The sequence below is a fragment of the Opisthorchis viverrini genome (assembly GCF_000715545.1).
Source record: "Opisthorchis viverrini unplaced genomic scaffold opera_v5_234, whole genome shotgun sequence".
NCBI classification, from domain to species: domain Eukaryota; kingdom Metazoa; phylum Platyhelminthes; class Trematoda; order Opisthorchiida; family Opisthorchiidae; genus Opisthorchis; species Opisthorchis viverrini.
The window spans coordinates 60,489-78,211 of NW_008751892.1; the positions used below are offsets into that span (position 1 = coordinate 60,489).

The 17,723-nt window shown below is 42.4% G+C and overlaps 2 protein-coding genes across 2 annotated transcripts in view; one reads left to right on the forward strand and one right to left on the reverse strand.

Annotated features, from left to right (window-relative positions):
• The window catches only part of T265_14661 (hypothetical protein), a gene marked incomplete at both ends in the record, with an annotated part of 56,865 nt that extends 39,904 nt beyond the window's left edge, over positions 1–16,961 (forward strand). The window contains one exon of the mRNA XM_009174670.1: positions 16,795–16,961. Coding sequence (XP_009172934.1) covers positions 16,795–16,960 — 166 coding nt within the window. The remainder of the gene's footprint in view (positions 1–16,794) is intronic.
• Positions 8,906–17,723, reverse strand: part of T265_08764 (hypothetical protein) — a gene marked incomplete at both ends in the record, with an annotated part of 14,880 nt that continues 6,062 nt past the window's right edge. The window contains 4 exons of the mRNA XM_009174656.1: positions 8,906–9,820; positions 9,915–9,985; positions 12,137–12,415; positions 16,581–17,129. Of these exons, the coding sequence (XP_009172920.1) occupies positions 9,924–9,985; positions 12,137–12,415; positions 16,581–17,129 (890 nt within the window). The remainder of the gene's footprint in view (positions 9,821–9,914; positions 9,986–12,136; positions 12,416–16,580; positions 17,130–17,723) is intronic.

The window sequence follows — 17,723 nt, forward strand, 5'->3', positions numbered from 1 at the left end:
AAACCGGTCGTGGGCTGTCGAAGAGTTTTCAGCAACCTTGTGAGTAGTTTCCTTTATGAAAACCAACTGAACAGTTATGTATTATAGGAAGGGTAGCAACTCTGATATGTATCTTGTTTATTAAAACTGTTTATCCGTCTTCTTCTCGAACGCGTCTTCCTAAACTTTTCTTGATACTCACTGACTATCACTCAAATGTAAACGGAATCTACAGAGTGATTCCACAAATTCCGTAATGAATCTCACTTTTCAATAGGTGCCAGGCGGATTTATGAGGAAACATACTACTAGCATGCCTTATCGGTATCAGTCACCGTTGCACCAGTAACGGTAGATTTCATGACTTTTGTGGTACACCCAAGCCAGCAAACCAATACTCGTTGCGAGAAGTTCGGCTTACTGTGGGGATGCAGGAATACAAACTGGAGCTGATCATCAAAAATATCTTGGCCTCCAGGTATTCTGACTCAGCACAGGCAAAAGGGAATTAATTGCCACGCTGAATGGTGTTTGGACTCTCCTACTTATGAGAAAAGACTGTCCTTGTTCGGGAGCAGTATGACCGAAGTCGCCTGGAAATTACGGGTCCCTCTTAAACGACCGGCCTATTGCCTCTCTTTGAGAAACGAAGGCAAAGTATTCCTTCTAGGAAGATGTGGTCATAATCCAGAGTTTGTAAATTAGGGAAACTAGTTTATCTCTTAGCAGATATTAAAGTCAGGTAGCCGTTAGATTCCGTTTTTTTTTAAAACATAACTTGCTATAAAAAGTGTAGCTTTGTGGTAAGTTATATAGATTCAAAAACAACACTACTTTCTTGACATCAGTCGTCTAAATGGCCTCCAATGGAGTCGCCTATTACCTATATAACGTGACACCAACTAACAAAAAATGCATATCCCAGACAGTCACGACACATTTAGTAAACAACTGAAGAAAATGTTGGTTCAGTGCACTTACACTCTCAATCCACTGATATTGTCATCTTGGCTGATGATGAAACGTTTGCAACTAAACAGCTCAGCTCATTGCACAAACCAACGTCCAACACATTTGATATCAAAGTTAATCACTCCTAGATGAGGCAATTCATCATTAACTATTCCGGTTGCAGATGAAGTTGGCTTGTAAACAAGGAGATTTCATGAATAAACCCAACAGTTTTGCACATGTGCCATTACTAGGTAGAATGCACTTTCACGTGACGGAGTGCAACCAGAGTTACTGTAATTAATCCAGTCAACTGTCACTCAGAAGCCGCATTATTCCGAATCAGACCAAAAAGCTGGTAGGCATGCCTTAATATGTTGCCTTTCGGTATTCTGTTGATTTAATGAACCTCTTCCTTGGGTCGATTCCATTCCAGTGGTTGCATAATTTTATTAAAGAACAAGCACGCATAGGAACAAATGACACTTTGGAAAGGTATAAAGATGGTAAGTCTTTGATATTATACGGGCTATGATTAACGAACACGTGAGCACTTTAGCCTCGTGCATCACTACTCACGTGATTTGAATAAAACAACTAGACGACAACTTAAATCATTCAACCACTGATCGATGCACCAGGTAGTTGAATGGTATCATAATTGGACTAGTCTGCTTCAGTCGATGTTCAAATTCTCCCTGACCTCAAACAATACGCTCATGTTGGTTGGTGAGCAAATAGCAGCAGGAAATCGATAAGGTTAATATATTAGTTTCTAGGTGTTGACTCGCATAATGATTAACGATGATGCGATATTGCTCAGACCGCCTATACTGCTCTACCTAAACCACCATGTTCTAAGCAGTTTTAACTAGTTATGCAGTCAGACACCAGTAGTCTGGTAACAGGAAAAAGAACAGATTTGATACTAAGAAATAGACTACCCCCTACATGGCTGCATGCTCTTCGCTCAGCCAAACGTGAACCAAACAACTTATATATTTTCTTTTCAATTTGACGATGAGATAAATGGCAATGATTTATTTTCCATTTTACATATTGGTCCGGCTGTTTTTCCCAGTGAAGTCTGAAGGTATATCCTGCACCTGACCAGAAAGAATGGTGATGTAAATTGAGTAATGAAGTGCTCACGAGCATGCAGAGTTCTTTTCTCTATGCACTGACAGCACCCACACACATGTAATCTATATATTTTTGTGCTGAATTCCTTGGAATAACTGCTAGAACTTTATGGGGATTGATGCACAGGCGTCTGTTGTGCATTTAATTAATGTAGATTCCCGTTTTGGATATTCTTGATGGTTTATAACTACCTTCCGAGTTTCACTCAGTGCTCATGCTCTTTTCAGATACCGAGGGATAGAGAATAATGTTGGAATTCCGTCCAACTTTACGCAGTAGCCCTTTAGCAGGAAACTAGCTTTGCGGAGGGAGGAACAGCCAAATATCCCTTCCCACCAGATCCCCGTACAACTGTTTTACATTAGTTGACGAAAAAGACACTCTACCAGGTCAAGATAAAATAGTTTTGTGCCTAGAATTTTGCCGAAGGGATGTGGTCGAAATAACCTAAGAAGCACCTACAAAGTCTTATCCACCGTGCAATCCGGCTATAAAGTCTAATGAGCAATAAATTTGGCAGATAACACGACTGAAAAAGCCTAGTATCTGCCACTTGCATACCTTTGCACACGGGAAAACCTTAGGAAGTAGAACCCAGTGACAGCCGCAGTTCTACAGCACACCTGAATTTCTTTCCTGATGGTGTATAAAAATGTGGGCGCTGCTCGTCAATGAATCAGTATGACGTTTGGAAGCGACTCAGTGTTTTATTGTGTTACGGTCGTCTGATTAGCAATTTGGTTGTGCGAGAGAATAAGCTTCTAGTGTTTGACGGAAGCTTTCCTAAAAAATGTTACTGCAAGCACTTTGTCCGGTGAGTGACTAGGAACAAACTAGCGCAACCTCAGACAATGTTCAAGTTTTTTAATCGTTATGGGTGTCAAGTTCTCCTTGCTGTCAGTGTCGTGTGGAAAACAGGATTTCTTCTCTTTCCACATAGTTCTGTCATAGTTTTTGCTATGTTTGGAAATACCACAGTAGAAAGTGTATCAGGATTCCCATTTCTTTACAGTGATATCATTTGGAGATGCCAAAACGTATTTTACAAAAGCGTTGAATATCAGTTCAAGACTATTTGCCCCATTGCAAGCGCAAGCAAACTAACAATTTTAAATCTTAGCGAATAAATCCAGAAGCCTCAACCACATCGGTGTAGCACAACAAAACGTGCATATTAAGCCTACAAAAGAGGTGTAATTCAGCTCCACTGTTTGCTTAAGTTCAGTATTCACTGGTTGCATAAAGTGTAGAATAAAATGACTGATTCGTGTTTGAAATTAGAATAATCACAAACTCGACGGAGCCCCAGTGAGGTTCCTCAGTTGGTCGGTCACAAAATATCAAGTCGGCCTCGGATATGGTATACAAAGCATCGACGTTGTATATCCCTCTATACAACCAGAAGCATTAAATTGTGTAGGAAGCTGAAAAAGACCCGATGTTTTCCAGACGTATTTTACTCTTTGACAGCTGGATTGATTATAATGCTCACATATGTGGAGTTGCGTGACGGTTACATGTTCTTCGCTAATAATGACCGTTCTCCAACGATTGTATTATTCTCGGCTTTAGTTTAGTTCGAAATTCACAAGCCTGACTCTTGAAGTTAGGCTGGATCTTATCCTATTAGGTTTGCAATCTCAGGCTGCATTTGGGATCAGCACATTGTTAATTTTGGTAGCCAATAAAACATAGCATTGTGAGAAGACACTGTAACTGACATAACACTGTTGCCTGCTCCCATATATAAGTAGTAAAATATTTATTTGAATGTTCGACTTTGTCCCGTCAGCCGTTTTCCTTGTCACATTGACGAGGCTGAAGCTGTCAAAAATGTAAGTCTGGTTGTCATCAAATGTCAAAGCAACCCCTTGAGTCTCTCCTATAAGTCCGCAGTCTTTAAACTTTCCACCTGTAACATATGTGATAGATTGTACAAACGTTTGCACTCTGCATAGACCAATACTCTTTTTATTAATCTTATGATAGAAGACCCACTGAAAAGTCTGACGCCTCTGAAGTACCTAGACATTCAGCATAAATTGCCAAATGGCGAGCTAATTGGATTGGTAATGCTTTAGCACAATGGATTCGTTATCTTCGTCTGACAAAATGCGATCGGATGGATGAGCTATTGAAACAGCTCAGTTTGATACCCCATTCGGTCCATTACTGAAGAAAAATAGTCGTTTTGAGGACCAGTTTGGGGGCTCCTATTTAGATCATCGGTTTTCCTTTCCAGTGAATAAGCCTTACCCTTCTAGAAACCTCCCTCTTCAGTGCAGTTATCGCTCTCGTGCCGTATTTCGAAATCCTTTTGAAGGGTCATTCACTTTTTCGATGGAACGAGGTAGCGGAATCGTTGAACTGGTACAAACACAACGTTAGAGGCAGTAAAGTCATTAGTGCAGTACGCATACACGACTCTAGGTAACCATAGATTAGCAAGGAACATTTACCAGACTACTCTCGAGGGATATCGATGAATTAAATTGGGACTCCGTCAGGTTGAGGATAACATGTCAGTCTCAATGCACCAGAAACACTTATTGCAATGGAGGATGGAAGATTCAGCAATGTTGGGAACAAATACCACTGAAAAATGTTTGCCGAGTTACAGGCATGTTTACGGTATTTTTACTGACAAGTCTTTCTGATATTTTTTATTTCAAGCAATCAGTTTCAACAGCCTCACAACTGTGACTTTATTAGAAAATCGCATAAATGATTTTGGTGCTAGTTTCTCGTGCAAACAAACGATATGTATGGGCAGTGTTATGATTCTTGATACGCACTTCACTGACTTAGTACTAATTGTTTTGGTGCACCTATACGTAGCGAAAATGTAGACACTCCTAAGCCTTTCTCATCCTTCTTAGGTAGATAGAGCTGCATTCTGAAATATGATGTCAGAAGCTGTAGCCAAAAGAGTGGATCAAGTATCCGCACCTGTATGCCTCTGGTTTTATTCCCTACCGACTGACCTTACAGCTGGCCGAAGAATCCCTTCAAACAAATTTGTTAACCTGTTGGACGCCCAAGACATTCCTTTTGCAAAACACATGGTGTGAACTATTGCCTTCAGTAAAGTTTCGATTCATAGTCATGATTGATGCACAAAAGCAGATTAGGTAGTCAATAGTGTAGAAAGAAGACTGCACTCAAGTCGTCCAACAAGGATCGTCCAGAGCAGACTAAGTGCTGTCCCTTAACGTTACAGAATGGTGATAACCTTCGCTGTCAGACGACCTGCGGAAGGTTTGTTGGCATATACAGGACCGACCGGCCTAAGTTGTTCTTCCTACAGACTGTCTTCGTCTCCTATGGATAGTCTTTTTATATCTGTTCAAGCATTATAACACCACTCGGTTAGCCGGGTAAAAAACAGATTTTCCGTTGCGAGGAGATAATCTGAATCCACTGGCTCAAAAAAACATACCCATAAAACAGGAATATTCATTGCCCTAGGGCCGCTCTCGGCCTTCGCAGCACGCGGTACGACCTGAAATAAGGCAGGATACCTGTGGCTAAAGGTTGAACAGCGGCACCATCGTGCCCATTGAATAACCAGGTTACTCCACTCCGCCCCTTCCACCAGAGCCGATTCAATATCCGTGTTAGTGTCGGCTTGACATCAAGAGTTTAAACAACAGTCAAAATCTGACACGCAACGTCAGCTTTCTTCCCTTTGTTTTATCATATGCGCCACAACGCAGTGCAGTGGATAAGACTTCTGAATCATAAGTTACGTGGTTGCATGCTTAGGGGTTTACTTCAATGAGATATAAAGAGGCATTTCCCTTATCTTCAAGATAACATGTATTCGGGAGTGAGATTTCTCTTTCACCTCATTCAAAGGATTCTAGACATCTGCACTAGCTAAGTTTTGCTCACATGACTTTGGGCACAACTGCTAATTGATGGCCCCAGCACACAAAATTTACGGGATTGATATGTCGCATTGTATTGAATCTTCGGAAGGTCCTGGTTTTAGAATAATAATACAACTCACATTGTGCATCGCAGGATCTAAATAAAGACACGCTGCACCAAACACAGAGGCTGCTACGTATTCAGTGTTCGGCAACGCCCAGGAATCCAGGATTCAAGCACAACATAGAGGTTAACAACTTTAAAATAATTACGCGCAACTTTGCAGTGCACTCATAGGATGACGGAAGTTATCAACCAGTTTATGACAGCTTCTCATACTGCGACGGTTGAACATGCTAACATTATTATAGAAAAGTCTTGTTCATTGCCACTGGGCTGTTGGGATAAGAAAATAATTTTGTTGAATGCGACGTAAAAAGACCAGCTGTTCTCAGGTGGGCCCAAAAGGCAATGAACCGTTCACTGGAACACATCCTTGTACCCAAAATAAAAAACCTGTGACGCTTTTCCGCTCAAACTGGATTTTTCAGTCCCCAAGACCACCGGCAACTGACCCATGGACTTTGACTTGTAAAACACGTGTAGCCAGCTCAAGTAATCGTATCATATTCAGAGACCTAGGGAAGACTGCCTTCGACAGTCTATCAATGGACGCAAGATAACAGCTCCAAGAAATCCGCTGGTGAATTTTGGGGTCATCACATTTTTCGCACTTTTCGTTTTGTACTTCTCATCTCAGCGGTTACTGAATCCTTTTCTAACTTTTAGCCGAATCAGGGTGCTACAGTGTGTAGCGGCGGAATCAAATTTCACCTGGTCTAACCGGACAGTAGTTTCAAGATTCACACGAGTGACCGGGTATTATCCACCCCGAATGCTTGGAGATATATTGGTCTAAACCGTTAACTATACACTTACTAGATTCGGACTGTTTTTGAGCACTTCCAGGCTTATACGTTGGATCTAAGCAAATGTTACGACACAGATTCATACGCGGGTGGCAAGTAAAGTTCTGTTCCCGTTGCAAAATTCCTTTGTGGCTGAATAAGGATTGTTACTGAACGTGCGCACCAGAGATGTAAGCGATAACTCCATGCGCAGGCATACCAGAAAAAGTATTGTAATTTTTATAAACAGGTCAAAATTTTATTTTTACCGATCTTCCCCAGAAGTGATTATTCTGTATGTAGCACGAAAAAGTGTCCACTGGCACTCTATAGAGCCATGAGATCAGCCTATCGGGTGGAAATGAGTCCACGTGAGCAAACTTCCTGAAAATCCGTAGTGGACACTTGAACTGTAGAAAGTGGAAAAAATAGTCTTCCAGCTGTAACACTCTCAGCACTTAGCTGCCGTGCTATCTGAGTGAAGCACGGTGACCGCACAAAACTAAACAGGGGCAATCGAGTTACCCAGGTTCGGGTTGGAACCACAGACCGTCTGTTCATTGAGTTCGCACCCCAACCACTGAGCCACCTCCAGCTCAACCAAAGGGTCTTGTGAAGAAGCCAATGATTGCTCCAACTTCAAAAGGATTCACACTAGTAATACGATTCCAGGCTACACAACAGAACTTCCATCTAAATTTATCCAACCTCCCATGACAGTTGCTGGCTGCCTGTAGCTGCAAGTAGAATTTCCGCAGGACGAGCGTTTTGTGCAACTAGCGATCGTTGTAAATCCTTATCAGGTGGGAAAAGACTATAGAAGACATTTGTTCTGAGCGTTCTTCACGTGTAACAAACATGTCAGGAACCAAAAAATGACAAAGGTCATGTAATAATCGGAGTTTCTTGCAGTCAGAACGAAAAAGATTCACTGAAATGTTATTCCACTGATTATTTATAGCTGTTCGTTTGTTTGTTACCATCAAACCTCTAGAATCGCCCACAGAAAGACGCCTGTATAGTCGACCGAGTCAGCCCATAGAAAAGCTCAAACAGTAACCACAATACCTATTTACTTATGTCCATGGAAAGCACAGCACCTCTGAAATTGTAAATTGAGTGTCCTGTGTAAGCATGTCGTTAGTGAATTGCTAGGAGTGACGGGTTTGTTCATCGTTTAAAATATGGTTCGACAAGGACAGCTCACAATTTCTACAGGTCTTGGTCAGTTAAACTGACCCCCAATCCAGAATCATACCTCTCGTGAATGAAAATTCGGTTGTTTAAGTGTAAATCAGCAGAGTTGAAGGAAACATCAAGTAGTCCGATGGGTGGAGAACAAAATACAGATTCCGTTGTAGCTCGACGACCGTGGTGCAAATGATAGAGAACTGTCGGTTGGCACCTGTTTCATATAAGTATACGAATGCTGATCAAAACATTAGACAAAAATATCTAAGTAAACATCTCCGACTAACGGTATGGATTTCCTTATAAACTTTCTCCAAGGTGAAACCAGTGTTTCTGGGCTAGAGAACTACCGATCCCAACCGAGAAGACTAAACCGATAGGAAGAACTAGCCTCAACGGCAACACACGAAGGCAAATAGAAAAGCCTTCGAAATGCGTTCAGCATCATATATCATCCATAGCATCCAGGTGGCTTCATTTTATAGCCAACGCAGTTAAGAAAACCTTGGTCTGACTGCTTGTTCTTTTTAGCGATCAAAACGGTTCAGACGTTGTAAGCTTATGCAGCTTGAATTTACTTATTCGAGCGCCCAATTTGGACCTTAGGATGTATTCTAGTGATTTTGGGACTAGTGACCACGTTAACTCTTCTGGTAACACAGTCAGAAGCTACGCGCCAAAGTTGGTCTCTAATAAGTGAGTTGATTCTTCCAGATGAGCAAAGGACTCCTCGTCTCCGTGCCATCAACGAGAGCAACATAGATGTTTGGCTCCGAAACTCCATACCATTCAACAAACAAGTAATGTGGTGGAAGAAAGTAAGAAGGAAAGCACACCTCATCATCAACCCATAGATATATGCCGACATCTAATAAATGAACGCAGATTTACGGGTCGAAAATCCTATTACAATCGCTAAAAAGTGGTTTAACGTAGCAGAAAAGCTTACAACGCATGGCCGCCGCTCCTCAGTTGCAACTATCGGAAATTCAAAACACGATAGAATTTGCTTTCTGGACCATTAACCGATTAATAGAGAAACACTGCGGTAAGAAAGATACTTGTCCAGTGTTACAAAGCAGCGTGGAAAAGAGTAAATAGACTGTTTATTGAGGAACGTATCGAGTAGTCATGGAAGTGAGTGCTTGAGTCGGCTCACAGTGGACAACACCCTTGGAAAATCATTTATGTCAAAAGGACAAAGTATGACATTTCACAGTGTCATTTGAGCGGGCCTCGTCATGAGAAAACGGTTCGGAAAGTAGAAAGTATCACGGTTTCCTTGTATAAAAAATAAAGTAGAAAAACAAGAAACAGCAGTGGATTTGTGAACAAAACAGTCGTCATGTCAGCGGTAAATATCAGGTGAGGATTTGACTGCTTTAATAAAGATATGTACAGCAGTTATGAGAACAATAGAAGGAAAAGCGAGAGGGGTAAAAAAGAATAAGGGATGGTCTTGTCATGGTACACTGAAAACCTGCATACCTCCGCGGGTCACAACTTAAAAGAATGTTAATACTGATTCAAGATACAAATGACAGGCGCCTTGAAGGACAGTAAAATGTTTAAAGAAAAGGACACTTGAAAGTCATAAGATTCGGGAAGACGTTATGCACGTATCACTGTAGAATGTATTCACAGCGCTGGAGACGGAGTGAGTATTGCATGTAACGGGTTCAGTGGAGCAAAAAAGCCTAGAAAAATGGGCAGAATCACTGAGTAGATATGTTGTAGCAAGCAGACAGTATCGCATCATCATAGGCGAATGATATCTGAAAAGTAAATAGAAATGACAAGTTCATGTTAAACACTACGACGACTAGGAGTGCAACGTATGTCGTGCATTTGAAAATTTGAAAGGCTTACCAAGATAATCTACCGTAGATATGGATGCATTCGGTTCTGACCAGATGAAATTGATCGTAGTTTTAAGGAATCTGTAGCGAACGAAATAGACACATGATGGGAGGTCACAAATAAGGTTAGTTTCAAAAACGTGACAATAGTCCTCAGACCTTCATTCGTTGAGTGAATTTCCACCTGATGGGTTAGTGGGGGTAATCTCTGAGCTAATTTTTACCACATTTACTTTCAGATCTGTGGCATTATTTTGTTCGCTTAAAAATCGGTTCCAATGGTCTGGCTAATTAGGATTACCATCCAGTGAGTGCGCACTGGTCCCGATGTCCCCCACAGCAAAGAGCCTTCACGATGGGGGATTTTTGTCATACTGGAAACTTTGGAATGAAGCGTGGAATAAGATGTGGAAGTAAACGTATCAAATTCTGAAAGCCGTTTAGTCTGGTGCGCCAACCGCTTGCTGATGAGCAAAAAAGATCGGCGGTCATGGTGGTCGTTGGCTTGTTCGCTGAGCTGGGCAATTTGGTTGCAAACGTTTCATCACCAACCGAGGTGACATCATCAGTGCGTTATTGTGGAGCGTAGTAGTGCGTAGCGGTGGGTTGGTGGTTGTGGCACAAGCGCGATTGGTGATGAAACGTTTCTAATCAAATTGCCCAGCTCAACGAACAAGCCAACGACCACCATCTACGCTACCTGAGCTACCAATATTTTCCTCCATGGAAAATCGGCGTGCGTTATTGGGAGCGTAGTAGTGCGTAGCGGTGGGTTGGTGGTTGTGGCACAAGCGCGATTGGTGATGAAACGTTTCTAATCAAATTGCCCAGCTCAACGAACAAGCCAACGACCACCATCTACGCTACCTGAGCTACCAATATTTTCCTCCATGGAAAATCGGCGGTCATGGTTAGATGTGCCATTGCGATTGCATTAAACGGTTGAAAGCATTTGGTGGACTTCGAATGTACAGTGAGGCAGCTATGCGGAAAACTGTTGGGTACCTGTTGACAGAAATTATCTGAGATTATAGGATAATACAGCTAGAATGATCTCCGAGAGGGACCGCACGGTCTTATCTCATGGTTTATCTGGACTTGGGTGCATTATGCCTACGGTGTGAGTTGGTTACAACAATAATGTTATCGCATCGTACACCCAGTTGGTACGCTGGAGTTAACCTGGGCCGCAGACCACAGTTCTGCGTTTGGAAACGGTGCCATTCTCTTGAAACTAAGTGGTTTATTAGCAACCGCTCTGATGAATATACCGTGTAACTTCATACTTCAAATATAGTCTGTCGTATCCTTATTGAATTATTCTCTCATTATAAGAAAAAGCATAGTGCGCAATGAAACGAATTGTATCAGTCTATCACTCGTCTTTCATTCGTGACCCCTAAATGAGTATTTTGACAACCTAACTTAACCGGATCTATTTCTTTTATTTCGGCCCAGTGTGTATTGAAATGTCTGATGGAGGCTATCCACTACTTTGATCTGCAGCAAAAGAGATGAACATGAAACCAACTGCCAAAAATATATTGTACCGTATACTGATTCGAGGCGCTCGCTAGTACGATACACCCGATTAAAAATAACGCGGGTCAATGCACAGGACAGCAGGCTGCATCCTCGATATATCCGAAGACAGTCTGACACACCAGGAACATGTGTAGCTTCCTCGAAGTAAACTAAGCTTACACGATAGCGAATAAATGTGTGAATGATGGGAAAAAGATTCCCCTATGGAAAATGTTACGCATGTGATGTCGTAGATGCTTCTCACCTACCCTCACGACGGTTTTGGACAGACGAAGAGTCGCCTGAATGGTGCTTAAATGAAAATATCTGGTGGGCAAAGGCTTATCTTTGAGCGGAGCACCATTGCAGCCCCAAGAAATTACCAGTCCAAAACATGGGTCGATGGATTCTGAGTCCAAGGTGATCAAAAACTGTCTTCGTTAGGAGTTTTGAGTTAATAAATAAGTAGAGCATGTTTGTGGACTTCAAATATGGCTTGCCCCTCTCCGCTCGATTAGCGGTGTACAATGTAACGCCGAAATGATTTTAGTCGACAGTCTGTGGAAAATAACCTTCAAAGTCCTAATACCGATGGCTGCACATGGAGGAATATCAGCTAACGGCAAGCAACATCCACCTGCACTCTTGTTATGTTTTGTGCAAAACCTAACAATATTTTAATAAAGAGACTCTATTGTCCTGGCTTACCAGATGCCATTTCCTGGGCTGCAGCTACAGAGTTAGCTGAATTATACTCGATGATGGTTACTGGGTCAACCAAAGAGGAGGCCAAACTGGTCATCGGATAGTATGAAGTAGAGGGCTTGGACGAACCAGCAGATACAGGAACTTTCCCATTTGACATTTGTGCAGCTGCCGTGTTGTTGTTTGAAGTGTTGTTTGTGCCACCCGACAGGAGGGCGGCCGCTAGGGCAGTGTATTGATCCTGTGCTGATCCAGGGGTACAGTTTATTAGATTTGTAGAGCCTTGGAAAGTGGCACAAATAAATGACTGGGTCAAGTCTCAATCAAACAAACAAACAGTAAACCAGTTTTAGAGGTGATATAGCGAAAATCAACCTATAGCCTGATAGTGCATGGTGGTAAAAATGCTGACAGAAAAATCACTGGTTTGGCTGCATGCACCAAATAAGCTTCTTCTGACCTTTGAAGACCCCATCAATGTCCTGATTAATTGACTGCCACTGAAGAAATAAGGCGCACGTGTTACCGGCAATTCTTTACATAAAACCATTAGCCCGATCGATATGTCACTGACCCAGTCTGCCAATAGCAAACGGCATGACAGCTGACATTAGCAACTTGTACGGTTTGGGAAACTTCTCTAAGCAAAGGTGGATTGTTTGGGCCAGTTTTCATTTCATTCGAAAACAAATACTGTGGCAGTATGTTCAACCTGGATTCCTAAATAGGTTACGAAAGTAAGTATTAGCCCAGTGGAACACAATACAAGTACAAAGAAACCAATCAACGCAGTCACTCAGTAAACCGCGATTTATGCTGTTTCGTGTATTATTATCTTGAACCTTAAGTGCGAAAGGATATTTCAAGACTCGGAAGGAAATGTATGTCACGTGTTAGTAGATCAAACCTGGAACTTAATTATGAGTTCGTACACGATATCAGCCTTATCCATACTCTGACCATCATTAACATCTTACTGGTCGCCCCTGCGTCACTTTCGACCCCGTGACCAGTCGGTCTGGTAAGCTCTACTATAGTAGCTAGTCCTACATATCTATAAGAAAAAAGCGCCAACATTATTTTCAGTGAGTTGGATAACAACGAAAAACGGAATGGCTCGGGTTCATTACTGAACAAAGGGCATAAGGTTAGAAGACCTGAGAACCATAAGCGTACCAGATCAGAAAAACAGTGGTCAGTTTTTGTCAGGAAGCAGAATAATGAAATGAAAAGTGAAGCTTCACAGGAGCAGTTAAGAAAAACACCAGAGGTTAGGACACCCTGGAACATCGACCAGTGTTTTAGATCGATTGTGAAGCCATCATATAAAAATACAAATCCTGGCGTGTTCAGTCCGTAAAACATGTGGTTCACCATCATCATCATGGACAGCACGATATCAGTGATCAACACTGATGCTTCGCTGACGTATAACCAGGATTTATTTAAAAACCTTATTGTGAAGATTGAGACTGAACTGAAACTAAAATGATGGCCTACTAAAAACACTCCCGAACCCAGAGTTGCAAGTTCATGCATTGACCTCGTTTGTCACACTACAGTAGAACTGACACAACTCTCAAGATATGTGAAACGCTCCATAACTCCCAATACCCTTCCCTGGATTATAAGTGGAGGGTTCGTAAGCATGACCTTAAGCTTTGTGAGTGCAAAGTGCACACCAAAGGACTTTAATCAGTTCATCCAGGGACACCTGTGCCTTCCTTTTTAAGAAGACGAGAACGATATCTTCATATTCCAGATCGATAAGATTTACGTCGAACACCGGGGTCTTTTTGTAAACCTCCCAGCGTCTGTCCCATTATCTTTTCAACCACGAAACTAAATAGGAACGGAAAGAGGGGGAACCGCTGAAAGACAACACTTTGTGTACGGAGGCTTTTGGAAAGCTCTCCGTATACTCTCACAGGTCCGGAAGTCTGGAAATACAAAGAACGTATTATGTTTACAAACTTCCGGGGCATTCCTTGATGGATAAGCGTGTCAAGAGGAACAAACCGATCAACCGAGTCGAATGCGCCTAGGAAATCCGGAAATACTAGAATTGTAGGTAGCTTATACGTGTGGTGTTGTTCTAGCTTATGACGAAGTTTGAAGACTTGGTCAACGCAAATTCCTATCAGACCTGAATCTCGCTTGCTGGTCTTGAGTCAGTGTTTCACGAGCCACCGTAAGGCGACGAAGCTGAGATTAGGGATTTTTTGTGTCATTCAGACGTACGACTCTCCATCAGCCTAGGATAGGCTTGGGACCAATCATATTTACATAACAGTCTAAAATATGGAGCATGACCTACGCTGAACTGTTGCGCAATACCTTCGCACGTACGATGAAGTACCGTGCGAACCTAAGAAATGGTCGTGAACTGGATGGGTGAAGTGACATGACCATGGTTAGTACTACGGCTATAAGAATGGTCAGTTGAGATGAAGTAACCTCCGGGCTGAACAAGTGCGACATTTTCACTAATAAACATGTGATAAATCAGGTGATCGACTGAGGAAATGCACTCAGGTAAGTCCCTGGTTTATAATATAGTGCAACTGACTGTGCTGCACAAAGGCAACCCCACTCTTTCGCTGACGGATATCTGAGATAGTGCATTATATTTTCTCGGCAAAAGACGTTGTTCCCAAGATAGCTGATGCTATCCAACGCTTGCATACAAACCAGAAGAACTCAATCTTGAAAACACTAATGTAGCAGGATACCGAATTAGCAGTACCCGCAGCACCAACTCGTCAACATGATGGTCGATAAGCATGAGGGCATGTCAGTTGCTTTCTTTCGGGTAGTAACTTATTCATCTGAGAAACCGGAAAGTGTATGATTTTCAAATGGATGGAAGTCGTTGAGAAAAAACTGCAGTAAAATTCCGCTCCTGAAGGGCCGATGGATGAAATGGTTGAAGAATCACAATTCTTTACAGGACTAAACAAAATCACCATTAGTTCCACCATCATCATCAACATTGACGGAAAGGTGCTAGTGGTAAATGATGGTGCTTAACTGCTGCCAACCAAGCATCGGTAAATCGACCAAGAACGGTTAGACTCAGATTGTCATATATTGCCTGGGCCGTTGGGATTCAGTTACTAGACCCACAGTTTCCTTTTAGACAAGCCTGCAGCTATTCTAAAACATACGTCACAATCGAAGTCTCCATGCCATAAGCGTCGGATTTCCAGCACGTTCTGCCCCTAATTTTGAAAGATTCTCATGCACGTGTTTTTTAACATTTCTGTTGGGAAAATGTTAGACGAAATGTGACAAAATCGAACAAAACTAAGCAGCCTTATTGAGAAAGTACATAGAAACCGTAGTTTTTTCTTTTACCTAGCAATGGAAGTACCTAATTTCACAAAACGGTAAACAAAATGAAAAAAATTGCAACGCCGTGCACAATCCACGGTTCTGGATCTTTAGTGTTGGAAAGAAGATGCAAGTTCGTAAGAGTTATTAACAGAGAATCAGGAGCCAACAGATGGCCTCTGAAATGAAGAATTCCTTGGTGTACACTCTTTGAAGATTGCCATGAGCTGGTAGGTACTGATGTAAACTAAAGTTTTCAGTGGAGGTTTTAACCTGTGAGAAAAGACATTTGCTTGAAATCAAAGAAGAACTGCACAGTTGTTTTCTATTTCCAAAAAACTCATGGGTTTTCCGACTAAAGAGAGATGTCACTCGGAGTTACGCATTCAACTCATTCTCCTGATAGCTATTTTACCGTAACGTTCTCGGTCCGAATGACTACCTACTACTATACGCTTTGACGGCATCGCGTATGTGCACTATTGACATATAATGATGCTCGTCTATGTTTTGAACGGATGGATACATTGCCGCCGCAAGTGATTTTGGAAACCATCTCTCTACATCTGATCACAGTAATAATTATCTCGATGTACCGACGAACGGATGATGCAAGCAACTCAACAACTATGACTGTACCACGACTAGTCTTTTTTGTTCACCAGGATGAAAGCACTCTCCCTTCGAATCCGCTCTGTTCAGCAAGTAATCAAGCATACGTATGCCGGTGAGGATTCCCGGCCTCAATGAAACAGGATTTGATGGAATGGGCTATATTGATGACTGAATCAAAATTCTTTAAAGACGGTGTGCGGAGACTACGATTCATCAAAAGCGCTGCATACAGATGTAACACAAGGGCACCAGGTACAAATTACGCGGAAATTTTGCAAAGTTCGGGTTTGACGGATAGAACTTTTCCATAAAAAGCCACCAGGTGATCCTGGGGAGAGCCGTTTAATCAAGATGTGGACGGTGCATTAACGCTGCTGTGAAGTAAGCCCCCACCACACCTAACGATTAACTAAGCAGCTGATGCGCAACAAAGTTGATCGGAAAGCTGCATTCAGTACGTGTTATTACAATCAAAACTCTAGTAAAACTTTCAACTTACCCGAAGTTGGTAGGCCAGGGTTGACAGAGAATGGCAAAGTTGAAAACCCTAATCCAGTGGCCGTTGTACAAGGTAGCTGAGACAGTGGCAAGCCGATAGCGCTGCCACCCGTGGCGGTCCCTAAGTTACTCGCACTAGCAGCTTGTATGGGAGATGCAGTGAGCCCTGGACTAGATAAATAGGAAGCTAGGCTTGTCATTGTGCTAAATGGCAGGGCAGCACCGGACCCACCGGCTGCTGCTGCCGCGGCAGCTGCCGCCGCAGCCTGTAAGGCTGCTGTAGAACCGGTTATACCAGCAGCGATGCCCGGATTGAGCTGTAACGCAGCCGCATTCAACGAAGAAATACCGATTGGAGAGGCCTGTAGACGCGCCAGCAGCTGAGATGTTGTTTGAGCCGAAGATGATGTGTGGAGTAGTTGGGCCGCAGCTGCAGCTGCAGCAGCTGGGTTACTCAACAACGATTGATGTTGTAGAAGCAGTTGCTGCTGTTGCTGTTGTTGCTGCTGTTGCTGCGCCTGGTGTGCCTGGGCTTGTTGCCGGTCCTTGTCTAAAAGATGATGAGAAAAACACAACCCACAAATAATGGAATTGCATTCGGACCAAACAGAGAACACAATTTTCCCAGACCATAGAGGGTCTGTGCGGCACACTAACAAATACACGCGGGTTGCACTGCATTACAATGAAAGCCATAGAAACAAGCGCAAGCACAAACATGCAGCACACCAACACAAAAAATGACACACGGTAAAGGATTTTAGCATATGCTCGGCACCATGTTCTTAGGGAAGCAGACGAATTTGACAAAATTCAGAAGGGGTTAACAATTAGCCGATTGGCAAGCAATCGAAAGCAAGGGAAAAATTAACACCTTCACACTTAAAGCCGCACACTTAAGCAAGAAAACAAAACTATTTTGGTTACCCCATCCTTGCCGTGCACCACATGGATGAATCATAATCTCACATTATGGCACAGGAAAAATAAGGTATGGTTGAGAGTTGTTAAATTTCATTAGTCTTAAACTGATTGGGCAGAGATATGGAGGCATTCTGAATTGGTTCTGCAAGATGTTGACGGAATTACAGTCCAATACATAGGGTTCAGCAGCTACCTGGTAAAACAGCTTTAGATTACACAA